The 21025-nt window shown below is 36.4% G+C and overlaps 1 protein-coding gene across 3 annotated transcripts in view; it reads right to left on the reverse strand.

The window, feature by feature from the left end:
• Window positions 1-1586: 1586 nt before the first annotated feature.
• The window catches only part of GABRA1 (gamma-aminobutyric acid type A receptor subunit alpha1), a 49820-nt gene continuing 30381 nt past the window's right edge, over window positions 1587-21025 (reverse strand). For all 3 annotated transcript variants that reach the window (XM_070414472.1, XM_070414473.1, XM_070414471.1), the window contains exons 7-10: window positions 20709-20852; window positions 13839-13991; window positions 9184-9386; window positions 1587-4453 (exon numbers count right to left, since the gene is read on the reverse strand). In XM_070414472.1, coding sequence (XP_070270573.1) covers window positions 4142-4453; window positions 9184-9386; window positions 13839-13991; window positions 20709-20852 — 812 coding nt within the window. In that variant the 3' untranslated portion in view covers window positions 1587-4141. The remainder of the gene's footprint in view (window positions 4454-9183; window positions 9387-13838; window positions 13992-20708; window positions 20853-21025) is intronic.

Consider the following 21025-nt stretch of genomic DNA (forward strand, 5'->3'; position numbering starts at 1 on the left):
CTGTCATCTCAGGACCTACCACATTAGCTGAAGGATCTAAGGGTCTCAAATGTTAGTCAGGGATTAAATGGCTAGAAACTCCTAGGGCTGGTGCTATATCCAAGTCCCCGACTTGTGGTCCAGGACCATTTCACCTCTTATATTTTATTTCATTTTGATATTATTAGTTCCTACACATTCTATTATGTAACCTTATGCAACATAGCAAAGAACCCCTGTTATGTGTCTCTTATCCTGTACTTTTCGCACAATATTTATATTGTCTTTGCCTGATTCTCTGTCTTTCTTTCCCATCAGAACTGTGATATCCTTAATGAAAAAGGCCATGAAATGCTTGTCTCTACATCCCTATATTCTAGCACAATGCTTAACACAGGGTAGGGATTCAGCAATATTGGTAGAATTTAGTCTACTAGTAGTTACACTACATTAACATTTGGAGTCCATGTATCTGACCGAATTGTGGCTATGATGTAACCAAGTGAGATAATTGTTCTTGCTGTTCACAAGGGCTGGATAGATTTTAGAAACATCCAGCAGAAGGTCTCAACAAGCAGGTATAGTGAAATCCAAACAGATGGCCAGCAATCATGCCAAGTCCATCCTTGTTTCCACTCCTTAGATAATTATTATGGTGAGCCCCGGCATGGGTGGAGTTGGATAGCCAAAATATTCATCATTCATTAGGTTCATTTTTAGGAGAGCCAAGAAGTCAATGAGTGTGATGGTTTAGCTAGTTTATAATGGGTGGTTTTATGTTGGTTGAATCAGTCAAGTGAGTTGGAGGATTTTAAAAGTACTAATTTTGCTAATAAGTCATGAATAACTTTTTAGGAAGACGCATACTTTATCTGTAGAAGTACGATATACTTTGTTTTCTCCTGGCCATCATTGACACAGAAAGATTTTGCCTCACATGGTCTTGTCTGTAGAAACCGGGTACAATTTTATGCCTGTCATTTAAATGACTTTTCTATTGTCTTTCAAGTAATTGTAAGTATTCTGTACTTCTGTCTGGCTTTGTGGTGATAGAAACATTAAGGAATGTAACAGCTCCTGGGGAGCTTTTAAATAAAACTACAATATTCAGATTCCTCCCCAAAAACAATTAAACCAGAGTCTCTTTAGAGTAGATTTTAAAAACAACAACAACAGATTTTCGGTATTAACAATAGATATGACCAGACTCTACTCTCATTTAAGCATTTTTATGCTGTACTGTGTATGCTTTATAAAATTTGAGTTGAAGTGCTACTAGTAACACCAGATACCAAGTGTTTAATAATTTTTCTTTTTAAAAGTGATTCATTAAAAATGATAGGTTAGCTCTGCCGGTGTGGCTCAGTGGTTGGGTGTGGACCTATGAATGAGGAGGTCATGGTTGTATTCCAGACCAGGGCAAATGCTAGGGTTGCGGGCTCAATCCCCAGTGGGATTATACTGCTGATACATCTCCAAAAACCTTGTCTATAGCCTAGAACCCTGCTAACACTTGGCACTTTTAGGTACTCCTACCTGAAAATGTTTTAAAATAGGGAAACAGCATGTCCTTTTGACAATATGAAAAGACAGTCAGGCATTCCATCTTGTTATTTAATAATGTTAGCTTTATTATTATAATAGAATACAGTATGACATAAAATTAAGAGCTTTTGCTAAACGCTGTAAAGCAATACATGCATCTGCGATAAACAACCTCAATTCATCTTAGGTTTTATTGCCACTTCACTGCACTAATGTGCAATAAACATTCAGTGTCATCTTTAAAAATATTCCTGGTAATAAACAGGAACTGTCCTCTTTAAGAGCGTAACTTTATATTCAAGGAAGACTTACCTAGTATTACATGGTTTAGCAAAACACTGTAGGAAAACTACATAGAATTATTTGTCTTCCATAAATTATGTAATCAATTAATACAATAGAATATTATCCACATATACTAACAAACTAAGAAATGAGAGAAATGCCATCATTGCATAGCAGGAAGCTGACTAATAAGAAATATTCACATCTAATGAGCAAAATACAGACCAAACGTTAGTCATGACGAGTCTGGAAGATAAAATACTCTTAATAAACACATTAGATTGACACAGAAAAATAACAAGATAAACAGTAACATAGAAGTTAGAGCCATATTTTACTTTATTTTCTATACATGATATCTACACACGATACCAGAGGATGAACACCCTTGCTTCAGCCTTTATTGGCCTAGCTCATGGAATTTCAGCAGGACCAAATCAAACAATAAAGCACATTTAAAAAGAAAACCAGAGTTTGTTTAGGAAAACGTAGTGTATTTTCCTACATCATTGGATAGCAGCTTTTTGAGAAAGACATAGCTCCAAACCTGGGTATGGACCCTGCTGTCTCATTTGGCAATTAGGCTGACAGGTTTATGTTGTGGTACCCTAAATGTGTTGCTTAGACCATGAACTGTGGATTCTGGATGCTTATTTTAAATAAATCTGAAACCCTATTGGACAAAAAGGAGACTTCAAAAATACCTTCTGCATAAATATTTATCTCTAAAACATCTGGGAAGTAATGAAACTGCCTAGAACTTTCATAGGGAGTATTAATGAACCTCTTGTCGTTAAAGCCCTTACATAGTATACCTACAAATATATTGCTACAGTATAAATGAAATAACATTACTCAATAAAAGCTATTTCCTGTACATTCTCTTTCATGAATTTTTATAGTTGGTGCTACATATGGTACAGCACATCGAAATAGTTGATATCAGCAAAGATAGCGGTAATATACAGTTGATTTTCTCGCTCTCACTAATGCTTTTCCATTTTGTTTCTATACTACAAGAGTCTAATTTAGGGAACTGTGGCAGTACTGGAGCAGATAGCAACTGATTTACTACTGTACGCCAGACAGCAGTTTGCAATTATAAGCTTTCTCTACGTAAATGAACTTTATGCCCATATATTTGAAGTTCCACCTGATTCCTGCAAGCTGTTCTAATCTTAAATGCAGGCTCTAAAGGTATTTCCATAGCACTTAACAACATTCTAACAGCTAAGAGCGGTGAGTCTTACACACTATTTTAAGAACACAACCTTAAAAAAAAAAAAGTAAAAAAATGTACAATCTCATGCTGTATATGTACATAGATAATTTATATATTCTATTTTTGTTCACTAGTCATAAATTTCAATCTAAAGCTTTTAATGTACGGTATATAAAATACATTCAACAATTCTAGAGCTTGCAAAATATTTTTGCCCCTCTAAAACATCTTTATAAAGGGAATGAAGTGATTTATGGAACCCATGTGCTATCTGTAAATAGGCATGATGAGAAAGGGAATATTTTTTAAATTATTTTATTTAATTTTCAAAATTTTGGGCTATTATTGAGTATTTATGTTTTTGTTAAAATGATTCTTCATCAAGTCCAGAGATAAAAGTGGAGATGATAGTGAAAATAGCCTGTATAGAACATTTCTCTCCTTTGGACGAAATGTGCTCTACAAGGAGGAACTGCTCCTCTATGAATTTTAAAATAGCACTTAGCAACAAAATAGCATGTTAGGCATTTATAACAGGAGAAAGAATGGGGGTCCTTAGCTTTGGAAACAAAAATATGGAAGTTATCCATCGGTTTAAAAAACAAAACAAAAATGTAAGCATACCATAGTTTGTGCAATAAAGATATAGATTCTTTGAAAATTTTCTTCATTAAACATTTATAATTTTTTTTCTTTTAAACACCTTCACATAAAAATATTTTTGACATATATAGTATCTTCTTTGTTTAGAATATTTGGAAATATATATCTACAAATTATCTAGAGTTACAGTTGTTTTATTTTTCTTCTACTTTACCTCCTATCTTGGGAACTATGTCCCCCTTCTTCCCTCTCCCTTTCATTCTGTCTCCTTCCATTGCGATTGTTTTTGCTCTCTCGTTCTCACTCTCAGAATCCTGTCTCTCAGCTGTATTCTCTGCTCTGCTCTGCACTGCTGGACAGGGGTGTGTTCTTGTAGGAATTATGGAAATAAGGGAACCCTCAAATTCTTTAAGACAGAGGCAATAAAGCAGATGGGAATTACCGCGTTGAGAACAGAAAGCAGTTTCCGTTGCAGAGGACTGAACAGCAGAATGTGAATAAAAGGACCTACTTGTGTGGGGTAGGGGCTTTGAGCTGAGGCTCTCTGTTTAAATAGGTAGCCCAGTAAACCAAGTTGAAGATTCCAAATAGCAGTGGGAAGGCTATTCTTGACAGGCGGTCAATTTTGCTGACACTGTTAAAGGTTTTCTTGGGTTCTGGAGGTTTGACTTCTGGCTTGACTTCTTTTGGTTCTATGGTCGCGCTCTTAGCAATGGTGGCTAAGCCAGGGTCACCCCTGGCCATGTTAGGGGTGTAGCTGGTTGCTGTCGGAGCGTAAGTGTTGTTTTTCTTCATAAGAGGATCCTTCACTTTCTTTGGCTATAAAAGAAAGAGTAAAAACAGTTTGTTCGGTAAACTGTGAGATAAGCATGTTTATAAGTTGCTGAGTAAAAGTGACCTTCACTCTGGAACCTAAATCTGTGCTTTATTTAAAAATCTAAGAAATGTAATTTATGACTGTATTTTTGAGGTAAATTAAGATTGCAGATACCCGTATCCAGTCATAAGATTGACAAGCTGGGAGATAGAATGTGCAGCATGGTGATTACAGCTTATAACACTGTATCATATATTTGAATGTTGCTAAGAGAATAGGTGTTAAATGCTTTCACTACAGAAAGAAATGGTAACTATGCAATGAGTAGACATGATAACTAATGCTACGGTGGTAATCAGTTCTCAATATGTATATGTATCAAAGCAATCCCACTGTACACCTTAAACTTACCCAATGACATGTGTCAATTATATCTTGGTAAAGCTGGAAAAATGCCGACACAATATTTTCCCCACTTTCCTATCAAGAGCCATTCTCCATTTCCCCACCCGTTGAGTCTAGAATGGACTTGTGACTTTGGACAGAGTGATGCTGTTGCAGTGTAGGAGCCTAACTTCAAGAGGCTTTGCAACCTCAGCCTTGACCTTCTACAAACATGCCACTGCTGCATGAAGAAGCCTGGACCAGACTACTGAGTGACAGAGACCAGGTGAGAGACACAGCCAGCATCAGGCCCCAGACCTGTGAGAGAGGTCACTGTGGGTCTTCTCGCCCTGGTGGAGCCTGCAGTTAACTGCAACCCTGTGAGTGAGCCCAGGTTAGACTAATGGGATTACCCCCAGGCTGTTCTCAGCCCCAAATGCTTGGTTGTTATTTTAGGATCTGTACCTTGCCATTGCCAGGTGGTTTGTTTTGAGCAATAAGTTGCTGAGCCAGTTAGTATTATTCGCTCCTTCTCCCCAGGTGGGCAAATGATAAAGCAGAATTATTGAGAATATCCAGAATTCAATTCTTGTTCAATGTTAGTTGCTCATCAGTGACGTCTATGCAACAATTGACAACTGCAGCATTTCTTAGGGTTTCTGTCATGTAGACATTGCCAAAAAATTGAGTAGATCATTGATTATAGCTGTGTGGCCCAATACAATTGCCAATAGCCACATGTGGCTACTGAGCAATAAAATATAGCTAGTCTGATTAGATACATGCTGAGAGTATAGAATACACATAGTATTTTGAAGACCTAGTGTGAAAGAAAGAATGAAATCTATCTCCTTAATAATGTTTTGTATGGTTTCCATGTTGTAAAGATAATATTTTTATATATGGGCTAAAGTATATTATTAAACTTAATTCCACTGGCTTATACCTAAAAAATAAAGCTACTAGAAAATTTCAAAGTACATACCTGGCTGATGTTTGCAGCGTACTTATATTTCTGCTGGACAGCGATAGTCTAAAAGAATGGTTTTCATTCTTTTTTGTACAGTAATTTACTAGTAACATTTTTTAAAGTGCAGTGTCTTGGACACAGTCTCATATTTTGATTAGGATTTCTCAAGATTTGAACCTGGTTATTGACGTCGCAAAAACTTAGCCATCGATGAGAACCTAAACTTGAACCACCAGATGCAGTACTCTCTGAATAATTTGTATTTTTAAATTATTAAATCAGAATAAATTATTACTTCTAGAAGACCTGGTGCTTTTCACTAGACACAATAGTCAGGAATTTTAACAGGTAAATTTATTTATTTTCCAGCTATGTGCCCTCTCTGCTACTTTTTTTTTTCTCTCCAAATCCTTAAGCTATTTAGAGATTTAAAAACAAATATATTATTATTTTTTCCAGTATTACTCCATTAAAATAAGGCCACTTTCTCCAAATATACACTCATTTTTCAGTGAAGGCAGAGTTGGTTAAGCTTTATGAGGAAGAACAGAAATTTCCATAATTAAGTGAAAGTGATTCTCTCTGAATGTAGTCCAAATGACTACAGGTCAGGAAGAGATTATGATTTATTTCAACATCGTTAAAGAGCCAAATTGACCTTATGTTGAGTTCAGTTCTTTAAAAATGAGAGTTTTAATATTATAGATACATTAAACAGCTTGTTATGCCCTTTAGATAACATGTATAATGTACTCTGGTGTTGAAGAGAGGCCAAAGGTTCCAGTGTAACCAAAACTTGTTGAGTGACAGACATCCTATTAGGCAAACTGAAATAAATAATCTTCTAAAGAAAAAGTTCATGGAGATGTCATCTCTTCCTGTTTCAATTTATCATAACTCCACTACTAAAAATTCTCAAATTAAGTGTTGTTGTTGTTTTTTTTGCAACATCATGTTGAATAGAATATTTAGAAATAACTGTTTGGTTTATCGGGAAATACTAATTTCTGAAAATATTGAGCTCCCCCACGTTCTTTAAGAAGTTGGCATTTCTTTCAGCAATTAACCATAGAAGGATGGGTTATAAGCAGGCTGCTGTATGCTCATTGGATAATGTGATGACCCTGTGGGAAAGTTCTTTTGAATTTTAAATTGCACCTTGTTAAGGGTTGGAAATTTAACTCTCCTAGAAACATTAACCTAGTATCAGAAAAAATATATTCTTCTTCATCTCTGAATGTCAAGATGAGACCTAGATTAGAATAAGCAAATCAAACTGTCAGAGCCTTCGGGAAGATTTTTACAGAAGCATAAATAACTTATAGAAAATATTGTCTATTTAATGAGGATGACTGATGTAAATGTAGATGTATTATTACATATAGATGTATTGCAGTACATACATATATACTCACTAGTATGGACTAAAGATTGATAGAGATTAAAATATTTTCTTTGAGACATAGCACATGAAAGACTAATGTAGGGGTCAGAATGGGATAAATAACAATCAGAACTATGAGCTCACCAATGCCTCAACCAAAATTCCATGGTCTCCATAAAAACTCCCATTCATCTAACCACTAGTCAGTAACAGCTGATACTTAGGAGCCAGAATCAGAAAGATGTTGGTCTCTCACAGCATGCAAAGAAAGTAGTAAACTAGAAAAGCAACTTTCCCAATGCTTGCACCTCACTTTCACTGTATGTCACCCATGTTTGCATATCACTCATCCTGAATAATTTCAGTAGAATATGTCAGTAATTCTAAAATGTACATTTAGAAATTTTTCGCAGCTCTGTCTCTGGACTGTGTCTTACAATTCTCAGTGTTTTATGATAACCTGTCTCCTGGGTTGGCTCTCTCTCCTTTAGGCTGCCCTTCTGGTCTAGGACAAAGAGAGCCATGGATGACAAAGGCACATACTTGACAATTAACTTTGTCTCCACCTTCATGGCCCTCTCTCCAGCTGATATATGCAGTCCCTGTATCTTGTCTCTTCTCTCTACTCAACCTGAGTCAAAGTTCTTGGTTTGAAAATTCAAAGAATGTTTATACTGGGCAAGAAGGTTTCAAGGCAGGCTGGATTTTCAGAGCCTGCTTCTGGTACACTTTGGCTATGATAGTACATCCTGCGCAGAACCCTTTTGCTTTTACTTATGTAGCACACTGGGGTGTTAAGCTGACTCATCTGTTGCTGAGGGGTAAATATAAAAGAATTTTACCTTAACAGCATATTTTCTTTCAGTTGTATTTGATCATAGAGCTGTATTTTCAGGGACCATCACAAGAAGATAGCATTCAATGGAGTGGAATTCGGGGGAAACTGCTGAAGAGTGAATCCTCCTAGATTACTTCCAGAGGTCTGATAGCCTGTCTCTGACTTGCCCTTCTTTCTACTGTCCCAAGACTCACTTGCATTTTGATATATTTTTCCCTTCAAAAATCAGAAATAGAAATAGCCTCTCTAACTGTTTTCAAATCCACTCTAAAATAGGTTCTGAGAGATATTCTCTGTCTCTCTTTTTTTTTTCTTTCTTTCTTTTATTTTTGTTTTGTTTTGTTTTGTTAATCCTCACCCCAGGGTATTTTTCCATTGGTTTTTATGGAGAGTAGAAGAAAGAGGGAAAGACAGAGAGAAACATTGATATGAGAGAAACATTTCAATTGGTTGCTTTCTGCACGAGCCCCCACCAGGGCCCAGGCCCGAAAGAGCCTGCAACCAAGGTACATGACCAGAATCGAACTTAGAGCCGTTTGGTCTACAGGCCAATGTTCTATCCACTGAGCCAAAGTGGCTAGGGCTGAGTGATAATCTCAACTTGATAGTTTTCTACATTTTTCTGTGATTTCTCTGTGTTATGACCCTTAAAGCAAGCCTCTATTTTGGAAAGAGAAAATGATTCCTGCCCTTTGCTTCACTGATAATTGGAAATAATGCATTTTGCAAACACAGTTAAATTGAGGCATTATAGTAATGATGTTTATAACCAAAGGGATTAGGTTTAAAAAGTAACCAAAAGCCTATGATTTTCAAGTTATAAAAATTATAATGCTATGTGTAAGTTTATTTTCTCCTAATGTCAGGCTTGTTAAAACTCTTCTAAGATCAATTGAAGCCATAGAAAAGCACATTTGAGTAGAAATATTAATTTTTGTCTCCTTTATCTTCTGCATCTACTCTGCACATCTGTCCATCAACTTTCTTTAACAAAAATTAAATTATCATAGCACTTAATCATTGATGATATAAGAATTGCAATCCTCATTAACCACTCTCTGCATTCTTCATCCATTTCCGCAAGTCCAAACATGCCATCTAACATGTTTAAAAAGACATATCAGTGCTATACCACAGGGGATATTAATGCATTTACCTTTTCTGGAACCACGCTTTTGCCATCCCAGGCATAACCTCTCTTGGTGAAATAGTTTACGGTGGCGAACTCAATCAGAGCGGAGAACACAAAGGCATAGCACACTGCGATAAACCAATCCATAGCAGTTGCATAAGCCACCTTAGGGAGTGAATTCCTGGCACTGATGCTCAAAGTTGTCATGGTGAGCACAGTTGTTACTCCTGTAAAGAAAGAAATTAAGTGAATTTGTCAATTGCTACTACACAATGGCATCACTGGATGTCATGCTACTGGTACAGAGGGAGAGCCACGGTACCCCAGAGTGTAAGTTTTCTTGTTCATCACATTTTATCTGGAATGGATGAGTTTTAATTTAATCCCACTGTAGTTTGCAGTTGATGGAATGGCAATTTGAAGGGAATCTCTTCTAGGGATAAACTACTTTGCTGTTGAGCTGCTAATAAAATAGCGAACTTTTTTAAATGGGCATCTTGAACGTGGTGTCCTGGTTAGAAAAGGAAATAACATTCTCTCACTTTCTCCAACTCTGAAATAGAAAGCATAGTTCACTATCTCTGATCCACAAGAAATCTCTGAATCCTCAGCTCTGTTTGGTATTCTCCCTGTGTACCCCAAATGTATAAACCGAGAAGATAATAGTCTATTGATGATTGATAAGTGATAGATAGCTAAATTATCTTCAGATAATACTTTGTTACATTAACTCTTCTGTTTTTATACTATTTTTTGTGCTGATATTTGAAGTAGCCACTCTTTTGAAGAAGTTCCTGAAATAAGTTGCATGTAACTTGCCTGAGGTAATACATTTCAGAAGGAGCAAAGCCAAAATTTAAACACAATTTGAGATTTAAATGTCCACAATCTTTTCTTTTCTGTTACTGCTGCCCCAATGCCGTCTTTAAGTCAGTTGTTTTTAGTTAATTTATGTAATTATATGAGTTGGTATGTGAATAATGATATCCATTAATGTTCACTTAACAAATTAATATTACCAGCCTACTAAATATAACACACTGTATAGTTAGTCTATTGCAAGGTTCCGTATAAACCATTCGAGAAGTATTTAAAAATTCACATAATCCAGTAAGGATGACTCAGGCTGCATGATGTGGAAAAATCGTGACTGTTCCAATGACTACTCTGAACCTGACCACTCCATGACCTGAGTAAGTGAATTAACTCCCAGGGACCTCAGTCTTCATATCTGTGGAGGCATGACTGAAACTTCATTCTCTTTACTGTCTATATCATCGTTGAAGCTCTAAGAGAGGAAAATTTCCACACAATCATTCACAAGATTATTTGAGGATAAAATGTAGTAATATGTACAAGCATTTAGATGTAAATAAATTATTGCCATAGAAGATACTATCTTCCAATGGGTCTAAAATTAATACCTATAATTCCCCCCATTCAATGACTTTTCAGAGAATTGGTAGGACTACAGAGATGGGGGTGGCTAATTTTTATGAACTGCTTTAAACCATCCAATATTTCCTAGTTTTCCATGAATGTCAAGGTAGTTAATCTTGGCAACTATTTTAGAAAGTAATAGGATTAAGAACTTTGAACTTTGAACTTTGATGGTGTTACAGAAAGTTCTGAGGCCTTGTCTCTATTACCTAACCAACGAATGGTTTAAAGAATATTGGCTGGGAAACAGCCCTCAAATGTACATGTTGATATTAACTTGAGAAAATAGCAAGGTAACTAAATACCAGTATCTAGGAAACAGAGCAACCCAGTTTTAATTCTCAGTTCTATAATTGCTGGGTGACCTTGGGAAAATTGCCTCACAATTCAGAGCTTCTGCCTCATTCTTTAAAAATAATTATTTCTTTGCAAATTAATTTCAATAAGTCTAACTCAGAGGGGTGTGTGACTATTAAATACAATACAGTAGTAAAGTGTTTAGCACTTAGCCTGATATTTACTTAGGGCAAGGTTAATTACTTATCATTATTGACAAATACAGTCCTTTTGGATAAATTCATGCCATAAATTCATTTCTTTATTTTTGTGAGTTTTGGTTTATGTAAGCAGCATAAGGAATTCGGGAGTAGGTGTTCTTAAATCAAATGCATGCATAAATTAAAAGCAGTGAAGAATAGCATAAAGAGGTGTGTGTGTGTTCTTATAATTCCTGCTATAGGGGAGGGGAAAAGAACGAAAGTGTTTTGAGTATCTCTTAAGTTCCAAGTACTAAGCAAGACAATTTACATATTTTATTTTTATCACTTAATCTTTTAAACAGTATAATTTGACATTAATTGTATTCAAATTTTATTGGCAACTGAAGCTTAGAAAAACAGATTTAAACTAAAACTTGACTCTGTCTGGCAGCAAAATTCCATGACCACATTTCCTCCAAATGTGAGCATGGAAGGTCAAAAATATGATATTTTAAGACATAAAACAGGCTTCAGCTTTGTTATATAGTCTGGGTTGCCTTTTAGTAAGCTGTTATAAATTACAACTTTTTTATTTTTATTCTTGTATTTCTTTAAATACCCATGACCCTCTCAGGCGTCTTACACAGCTCAGAGAAATATGCTGAGTTCAGACAAAAAAAGAATAGAAACATGTGTACTAAATAAATGTTAAGAGGCTAAAGGTCTTAGAAAATTGTATTTATGATTTTATTGAGCTTGAAACATTAGAAATATAAAACTTGATAGACAGAAATACTTGCCAGAACTAAGGTTATGCATAAGTAGTTATGTTCACCAAAAAGTCATGAGTTGCCTGATTGTTGAAAGTGTTAAAAGCAAGGTTTTTAAAAACAAATGGATAAGTTTTTTTTTTTAAAGCAAAGTTTTTCATTTATAAAACAGTCCAAAATGTTTTAGAAAGTTTCCAAACTGGAAGGATCAGATATGTTGGGGTAAAGTGGGGAAAATGACATTAAAAAACATATTTTTCACTGTAGTGCTGGATTCATTCTACATAAAATATAATGAAATATCTTATGTGTTCTAATTAAAAAAAATTCTTGTGGGGAAAAAAGGGGCTCAAATTACATATGCACACAGAAGCTAGTGTCTTCATTTTCTAACAAGTAGTGTCAAAGCTGGTTAATATTGACAAATGGTGATAAGGAATGATTGGAGTGATCGCCTTTGCTTGGTAGCTGACTCTTTCTGGATCTTGATTTAGTTGTGTTCTTAGGTTATTGTCAGAGCAAAGATTTGGTGGTTTCCAACCTAGAAGCACCTTGCAACATTCAGAAGGGAATACTCTTTTCTGGGCACTTGGAGTAGAGTCTTGCTTCTTTTCTGAGATAACTGATTTTCTCATTCCTTGCATATTATTGGAGGATCTTTGCATATGAATGATCCCCAATTTAGATTTTAAGCTTCTTAAGGCTTTTATTCTGTAGTTAAGGGTCTTAAATATAGCATTGTGCCTAGCTGATATTTCTGGAATGAACCTTGGTAACCACACCTTTCACCAATGAATATATGGTTGTTATTTACAAACAAATGATGCTGCCCCCAAGAACCCCATTCCATGTCTTGTCATTGCAACAGGGTAGCCCACTGGTGGGGGTACAGCATGTCATTAAGGGCACAGACTGTGGATCTAAGGGTTTGGGTCTTCCTCCACACTCCTTCACCTCATAGCTTCTGACCTTGAGCAGGTGACTTAATCTCCAGTTTCTTAGCTTTCTTATTTCTAACACAAGGATAATAATAGTACACAGGCTTTACTTTTTAGTGTTAAATAAGATAGTGTAGGTTTTTTTTTCATAGAATAGAGTCTTCAATAAAAACACTCAGTAAATAATGTATATGATTCTATTATTATTCAAATTTTAAGCTCCAGGTTATAACCTTCATGAGGGGAGTGGTTTATGTTAAGGTCACTGCTGTATTCTGTGTCTAGCTCATAGTAGACTTCAAATAAAAATTACTGACTGAAGGAATGAATCAATAAGTTCATAGTTATGGAATATTTTGCTTACATCAGTCTAAAAAGTATAATTAAGGTAGTATAACACTTTTTATGAAGTACAAATTTCTTAAATAATAAATTAGGGAATGACTTTTCCTATTAGTAAAAGGTTATTACCCTTTAAGCAGTTTTCCATTATCTTGCCTTAACTTGAAGCATCTAGGGCATTTTAATAGAAAAATGCATATTTGTAACTCTTAGGAAGTGCACACTTATAGGTAAATGAAGTATTCCTGTACTGTCATATGATATAGTCATTAATGCTCTCTACCTATGTAAGGAAACCCTGCTTTCATATATGTAAAGAAATACTTCTGCAGGTATTTTCTTAGATTATAAAAAAGTACACAGGTATATGATTATGTAATCTGAAAGTAGGCTTTAAATATTAACGTTTCTGTGTGTGTGTGTGTGCGCGCGCACACGCGCTCGTGTGTGTTTTCATCTAGTATGAATGACTTTATGCCTGCTTCATTCCAGTTGGTCTCCCAAAATATCAGATCAAATGTTTATTAATCCCATGGATTTACATGCACTGAAGCAGCTTGCTATTTAGCGCAATACTTTTTAATTAATGAACAATTTATATTATACTAACTTCATATTTTAACATACAATTATTTTTTCATTCTATTTGCACTATCACCCAAATAACTTGCCCTCCAAACCCTTGCATGCATGTTTTGCTTGTTACTTACCAAAGACAGTCCTTGCTGGTACAGACTCTCTGTTGAGCCAGAAGGAGACTTGGGACAGAATGACGGTCATTATGCATGGCAGGTATGTTTGAATAACAAAATAGCCAATCTTTCTTTTCAGGTGGAAATGAGTGGTCATAACAACATATTCTCCTAGAGGGTGAAACAGACAGTAACTTTGAACAATTTGACCTTGAAAAAAAAGTTAATCTCTGAGGTTTTCCATCAGCCACAAAGACCTGGAGGTTAGACACATCCTTTCTTCAGGTGATACCTAGTTCCTGAAGAGGAAAGCCTTTATCCAGGAAAGAGAAAGAAAGACACTTTAATAACATGACAAAATGGCTCCAAGGACGAGATTGATATGCCAAGGATGTCACCGATAGTCTTACATCCTTATCCTGCTACATACATCTAAGACATATCTTTCATATGTGTCTCTACATATACTTCATTATCATCTTTTGTTGTTCACAGTATGCCATCTTGGGAAAATTCTTCAAAGAACATGATTTTGGTGTTCTGAAGAGCAATTATTTGACATTATATTTGTTTTATAAACCACTTCCTTACTAAAAAATTAGAATAGGAGAATTTCAGATCTTGTAAAATCATCTTCCTAAATTAAACAAAATCTAAGTTTTGGCATGAAGTATTTGAAAAAGGAAAAAAGAAGGCAGTCAAATCAAAATCATGTTGTAATAATTTAAAAAGGAAGGAAAAACAACAACAAAAATGGTCTCCTAAATTGGATTAAAACAATATGTCTAGATATTAAGTGTTTATGCACTAAGCATGTCAAATTCTTTTCCTCTAACTCAACAGTCTAGAAGAATTGTAATTCAAATATTCTTGTACATCATGTAACCCTGAGGGAAGCTTGTAAGTTAGATGTGATAATATTTCTGTTACATTACAATACAAAATTAAGGGGAGTAGAAAATAGAAGCAAGGATTTAATTTTGTAAAGCAGAATCGAGTGTTTGTGTAGACCTGGCTTCCATTCTTTGCTTTCTCAAATGTCAGTTACTTGAAGGGTAAATACCTTGCTTAACCTCTTTGACTTTTTCTCATTTGGTCAATTAAAATGATAGTGTTTACTTCATTATTCCTAAGATGCTGTGAGGATAAAATTAAATGATGGAAGGGAGAGTAATTTTTAAACACTGGGAGTCACTTGAAGATTTGCAGTGTAAAGATAAAAGATTAGAAATGCATTCTCTCCAGCTCAAGAGATAAACCATTCACTTTTAAACAAAATTGTAGTGAGCATTGATTCCATGTATAGCTATCATTTTTTCTTCCAAGTATTCAAAAGTTAGTATTTTCTGAAAATACTACCTTTTTAAGAGGAATGAGATATTAAAAATATCATTGGCAGAGTGGTTGGTATTTTAATATCTGCTTCAAAGTATACTGAAATAGAAATGAAACAGTGATTATAGTTTTAGGCCAATTACCCTTTTTGGACCCATTTTGTTATCTGATCTATGAGTAGGTTGACCAGGTAACTATAGAAGTTTCCCTTCCCCACCCCCTAATTTTCACATTTTATGGTTATAATTATTTCTCTGAATATCATGCACTAGGCTGTGTGAGTGGCCCTCAGGTTCCTTTGATGAATGTTAATCACCATTGTTGCTCCCTAGTCAGGGAAGATAGTTCAGTTCCTCATTTATTTTGACTGTGTAACCCTAACTCAATGCATCCTTAAATCAACTCATCCACAGGAAACTAGAAAGAGGACCCCACAGTTTCTTTTGGTCATCTGTTATAAAGATAAACAATAGTCATTCATGAATAAAAGACATTTCTGTTCAGCAAAACTAATCTACATTTCCTTTGATCAAATCTGTGTGTTGACTTAGGTAAATATGAAGACTTTGTAGTCATTATGTGTTTTTAAAAAACGATTACATATTATTTCATTCTTATTCTCTCTGGCCATGAAGTTATTCTTATGACTAATGGCAATTTAATTATTTTACTTCTCTGTATGTTCTTCAATCACTTTTATAATTTTTACATGGATTCTCCTTAAATAATTACTTAGGAAGCATACTGTGGTATAGTAGAGTGGGACAGGGGCAATGCCTGACATCTATTCCAAACTGCCTTTCCAATACATAAAGCAGAAAAAAAAACTCTTCTTTATGTCACCAGGTAGCTCTCTTATACTAACTCTATCATTAATCATAATAGCTAACATTTATTATATAATTTTTACATGTCAGATACTCTACTAATCAGTCCGTATGCATTTTTTTTTTCATTTCAGTCTCATAGTAGCTAGTGATGTACAATCTCTTATTATCTCCAAATAGTACAAAAGATAAACAGAGAAAGGTCTTGCCAAAGGTCACACAGTTAATAAGATAAAAACAGCCTTTAAACCCTCATGGTATAACTTCGGATTCCACACTGTTAAACTCTGTGCTTCATCACATTGTTACATCTCCACACATGCCTGTCTTGCCTGTTACTGGTGTGCCAGAGTATGTGGTTGACAGCACATAATTTGCAGCTAGACTACCCAGGTTCAGTTCCCCTGCCGTTAGCTGTGGAGAAATAGTTAAGCCTCTCTGAGCCTCAGTTATGTCCCATCTGTAAATGTGGGGGATAATAATAGTCTCCATCACTCAACTATGAGCTTCTTGAGAATAGGAACTATATGTCCTTCTCCAGGCCGAAGCACAGTACATGAGAAAATAAATAAAGGAATAAGAGAATAAATGAATAACAGATAATTGTGTTGGGTTTGAAAGCTAATTATGTGCCTTTAAAGGTTTTGCTCTGCCAGTTGAGTAAGTACATTTAAAACAATGTCTCTGACTCATTTTCTTCCCTAAAATATGATGGCAGACTCCAAGGAAGGGACTGCACCTCTAAAAAACCCAAGATTGGATTGAGCCTCATATATTTTGCTCCTGTGACACAGAATTGGGTAGTTTGCCCTGCAAGAGGTCACTGGTAGTGTGTATGTGAGTTTGTTCCCACATGAGTGTTGATTGCAGGCAAGTGGAACCACACCTTCTAACCTTCTACAAGATGATCTGAATTGATTCTCTCCCCACAGAGATTTTAAGGTGGAAAAAGATGTTCTTTATTTAATCATTGTCAAGATGTGTGTTCTTTCCTGCCATCATCCCTAGTCTTCTGGCAGAAACGGGGAGGTAATAGCACCGAATGTCATTTATCTTGATGTTTTCAGGTCTCCACTAGGAGATGTGAAATATAGGATTGCAGACCTTACAAAAGATCTTTGTTTCTTCCCACACGAGTCTATCAAGGTGGATTTTTTTATTGTTAATCCTCACCCCAGGATATTTTTCCATTGATATGAAGAGAGAGGGGAAGACAGAGAGAAACATCGATGTCAGAGAAACACATTGATTGGTTGCCTCCTGCATGAGCCCCAACTATGGCCTGGGCCTGGGAGGAGCATGCAACCAAGGTACACGCCCTTGACCAGAATCAAACCAGGGACCTTTTGGTCTGCAGGCTAATGCTCTATCCATTGAGCCAAACCGGCTAGGGCATCAAGGTGGATTTTTGATGTGCAAAATAGACCCAGAGGAGGTGTAACTACACGTGAGTGGCATGTTGTGGAGTTGAATGTGCATTGTACTAGACTCCTGCATTTGAGAATTTGGTCATTATTCTCCTCGCCATCACCACCAATATTCATTATGGGATGACAAGAAAAAGCTCCAATTTTATACAGATAAACTTGCCCCTCGAGCACAGAACGATGACCTTTAATGGACCCAATTTATGAGGCCCAGACAGCTTGGGTTTGATGAGTTAGCCACTGTCCCTCACCTATTGCCCCTCTTTGTGACTGTGCATCTTTTCTGAGTAACTAGAATGCAGCTAGGCTGAATCCTTAGGAAGCCAGAGATGAAAGTGGTCTCCAAGTTCATCGGACTGAGACATCAATTTGCAGACATGAGAACTGGGGCATAGAGAAGGGATACCATGACAACTCAGTCACTGGTGCTGGGACTAGAATGAAGGCACTCCTGCTAAGTAATGTCTGTGGCTTGTATATACTTCTATTGCATGTTTGCTGCTGCACTTGAAATACTAGTTCCCTGACATCCTCCAACTTCCATTCTAATGATAATATTTGGGGAGTTTCTTGAGGAGAAGTTCTATGTCTATTATTCTGAATGCTCTAGAAGAGTGATTATTTGGCTCCTAACTAATACAGATTAACAAAATGAAAGTCAAATCCTGCAGTAATCCTTCCTTGATTATTCTAGGCTGGATTCATTTCCTTTTTATTTACTTATTGCCTCCTATATTTCAGCTATTATGGTAAATGCTAGGGACACACAAAAACAGATGTGGTCCCTGCCCTCACAAACATGTTCATCATGGCACTCACCACTCATTTTGGTAGTTATAATGTATGTGTTTGTCTTCCCTTAGACTTCATGACAAGATTTCTGCCTTGCCTATCATCAAATCCCTAGTGCCTGCCACAATATCCAGACTATAATAGTATTCCATTTCTAAAAAGTCAACACTACTCATTTTAATATATTTTCCAACATAACACGTGAGGAGAAAAAATTTCAGTATTTTCCACATTCTGTGATATTTTTAAGACTATAGCAACAAATACCACATATCATTTTGAGCATGCATTATATAACATTGTAATCAATGTTTTATATTATCTCCTCTTTAATGCAAAATTATAGAGTTCCCATTCTAGAAGAGATCAAAGTTTATAATTGGATATATGACTTTCACAAAGTCACAAAGCTTCTTCTAAGGGACGGGACCAGAAATCCAGTCCACGTCTTTCTCACTACAAAGCCTAAGACCTCTCCACTATGCTACATACATTTTTTAATTCATTATTTTTTAAATTTGAAATTACTTCTACGTGCAATTTTAATGTTTGTAAAGCTGAGAAACAACCTTCTCCATTTTTCAAAACAAGAAACACAAATATTTGAGCTTTTAGAGTAGCCATAGATACTTTAAAGTAAGCAAAACACAAATTCTGTTAAGCAAGGATTATCCTATAATCACAGTAAGAAATATTGACCTATTTCTTAAACATGTTAGAATGATCAGGGTCCCAATATAAAGTCTGAAATCTAAGAAAGAAAGTTTGAGGAAGGAAAAAAAAAACCAGTCCCACCCTTCATTATTACTAAGTTGTCTTTCTTTAGAAATTACAAATCAAAATGAAGAAATTAATTTAAAATTTTAAAAACATCCATAAAAGTAATTGTTGAGTCTTGCTACGCTTTCAGTAATTGAACATAGTTAAAAATATTGGGATTGGAGGAGGTAAGTTTTACTAATTGTTAGAACCCAAATTTTATTTATAATTATATGCCCTTATGATCACAATTAAGTTAGTCACAAAATGTATACTTGCATAATTAAACTCTTATCTTATTTCTTGATACAAGTTTAAAACTTTGGATCCAGTTGTTTATTATTATTTGATCTACTAGGAGCCCAGCGCGCGATTTGAAATTGCTCGGCGCCGCCCAAACACCTGCAGCCCTGCCTTGGGAACCTGTCCACGCAGAGCTCCAGCGCGCCTGGCCCAGCCCCCAAACCCTCTGGCCTTCTCTGGCCGCTTCAAGCCCCACCCTCAGTCCCTGGAGTTTCCTTGGGCTGGTCCAGCCTTCTCTGGGTGCCTCCCCACTTCTGCCCCTTTTCCTGAGCAAGGCAGCAGCTCCGCCCCTTCATGGCACCAAGGAGAGCATGGAAGCCTCCCACCTGCTGCGCTGTGCTCCTTCCCCTGTCAGGTGGGCCGCGGGGCACCCAGAGTGCGAGCGGTAGGTGGTGAAGGACTGGTGAGGGGGGCGCTATGGGCTCTCACCTCTGCCTTCCCTGGCAGGGGATGGTCCCACCTCCTCCAGAAGCCTCCCCGCTTCAGCCCAGTCTCCGGAGCAATGCCCCAGCTAATATGCTAATAATCTGGCCATTACTGTTACAGCGTATTGACCATTAGCATATTAGCTCTTTATTAGTATAGGTTTCTGAGCATTGTATTGGTATAGTAGTTATAACTCTAAGAAGGATGGCACACCACCCACTTTTAATTCCAAAATGGAGTGATCAGTAATGTGATTATATTTCTATCGGATTTAGCTGAGGAAGATTCTTGGCTAGAGATACAAATGGATTTGTAGAATGAATTGTTTTTTGATGTCACATGTGTAATGATCACTGCTTTAATTTCACCAAGATTCATTGAATCATGGCAGTAAGTGGGGACTAGATGACATTAATACCTAACATTTACTAAGAGTTTTTAAAATTATTTATTGACTTTTAGAGAGAGAAAAATCGACCTATTATTCCACCTATTTATGCATTCATTTTCTGATTCTTGTATGTGCCCTGACCTGGGATCAAACCCACAACCTTGATGTAATGGGACAATATTCTCACCACCTAGCTATCCACCCAGGGCCCTTGAGAGCTTTTTATGTGCCAGGAACTGTGATATGTATTTTTAATGGATGTAATTTTTTCTTTCCAACTACCTTGTGAGGTGACCACAAACAACTGGCAAGGTAGAGTAAGGATTTAACCCAAACAGTCTTCCTTAAGAGTTCACATACCTAAATATTGTGCTATGCTGATCACATAGAATCAGTTATTTATTTTGCAGATAAACACAGGACAAAGGACATTAAATGAAAAGTCTAGGATGATAGGTCTATAGAGATTACACTAGTTTTCAGCTCAACCATACCCCAGTTTAGTGCAGTTTTTTTCTCTTTCTCTTATTGTGATTTTGAAAGACTTACTGAATAACCACCTTCTCACACACAAAAAAAATCTTTTATGATCCCTCCTCCATATCTGGAGTTGCCAAATGGCACTTACCTGTGCTGGACTGAACAATTCCAGAGTCTACGGTTTGTCCAAGAAGATCATACTGGTTGAGGCGTGACCCATCTTCTGCTACCACCACTGAGCGTGCTGGTTCCCTGGTCCACTCATAAACAACTTCTGCTCTGGTATAAGCATCTAAAAGGAAAGAATGGAAAACAGTCCATGTGTCATGCCACTTTGCTTCTCCTAATGAGTTGGTTCTCTCAGCTTCCTATTTTCTAGTTCATGGTTCCAGGGGCAGGCTAGGAACAGACAGCCCATGTCCCTTAGTTTAGGAACATTAAAACACATGTCCCTGATTCATTCAG

The sequence above is a fragment of the Myotis yumanensis genome, unplaced genomic scaffold (assembly GCF_028538775.1).
Source record: "Myotis yumanensis isolate MYYU_CA2020_CCGP unplaced genomic scaffold, mMyoYum1.0.hap1 SCAF_5, whole genome shotgun sequence".
NCBI lineage: Eukaryota > Metazoa > Chordata > Mammalia > Chiroptera > Vespertilionidae > Myotis > Myotis yumanensis.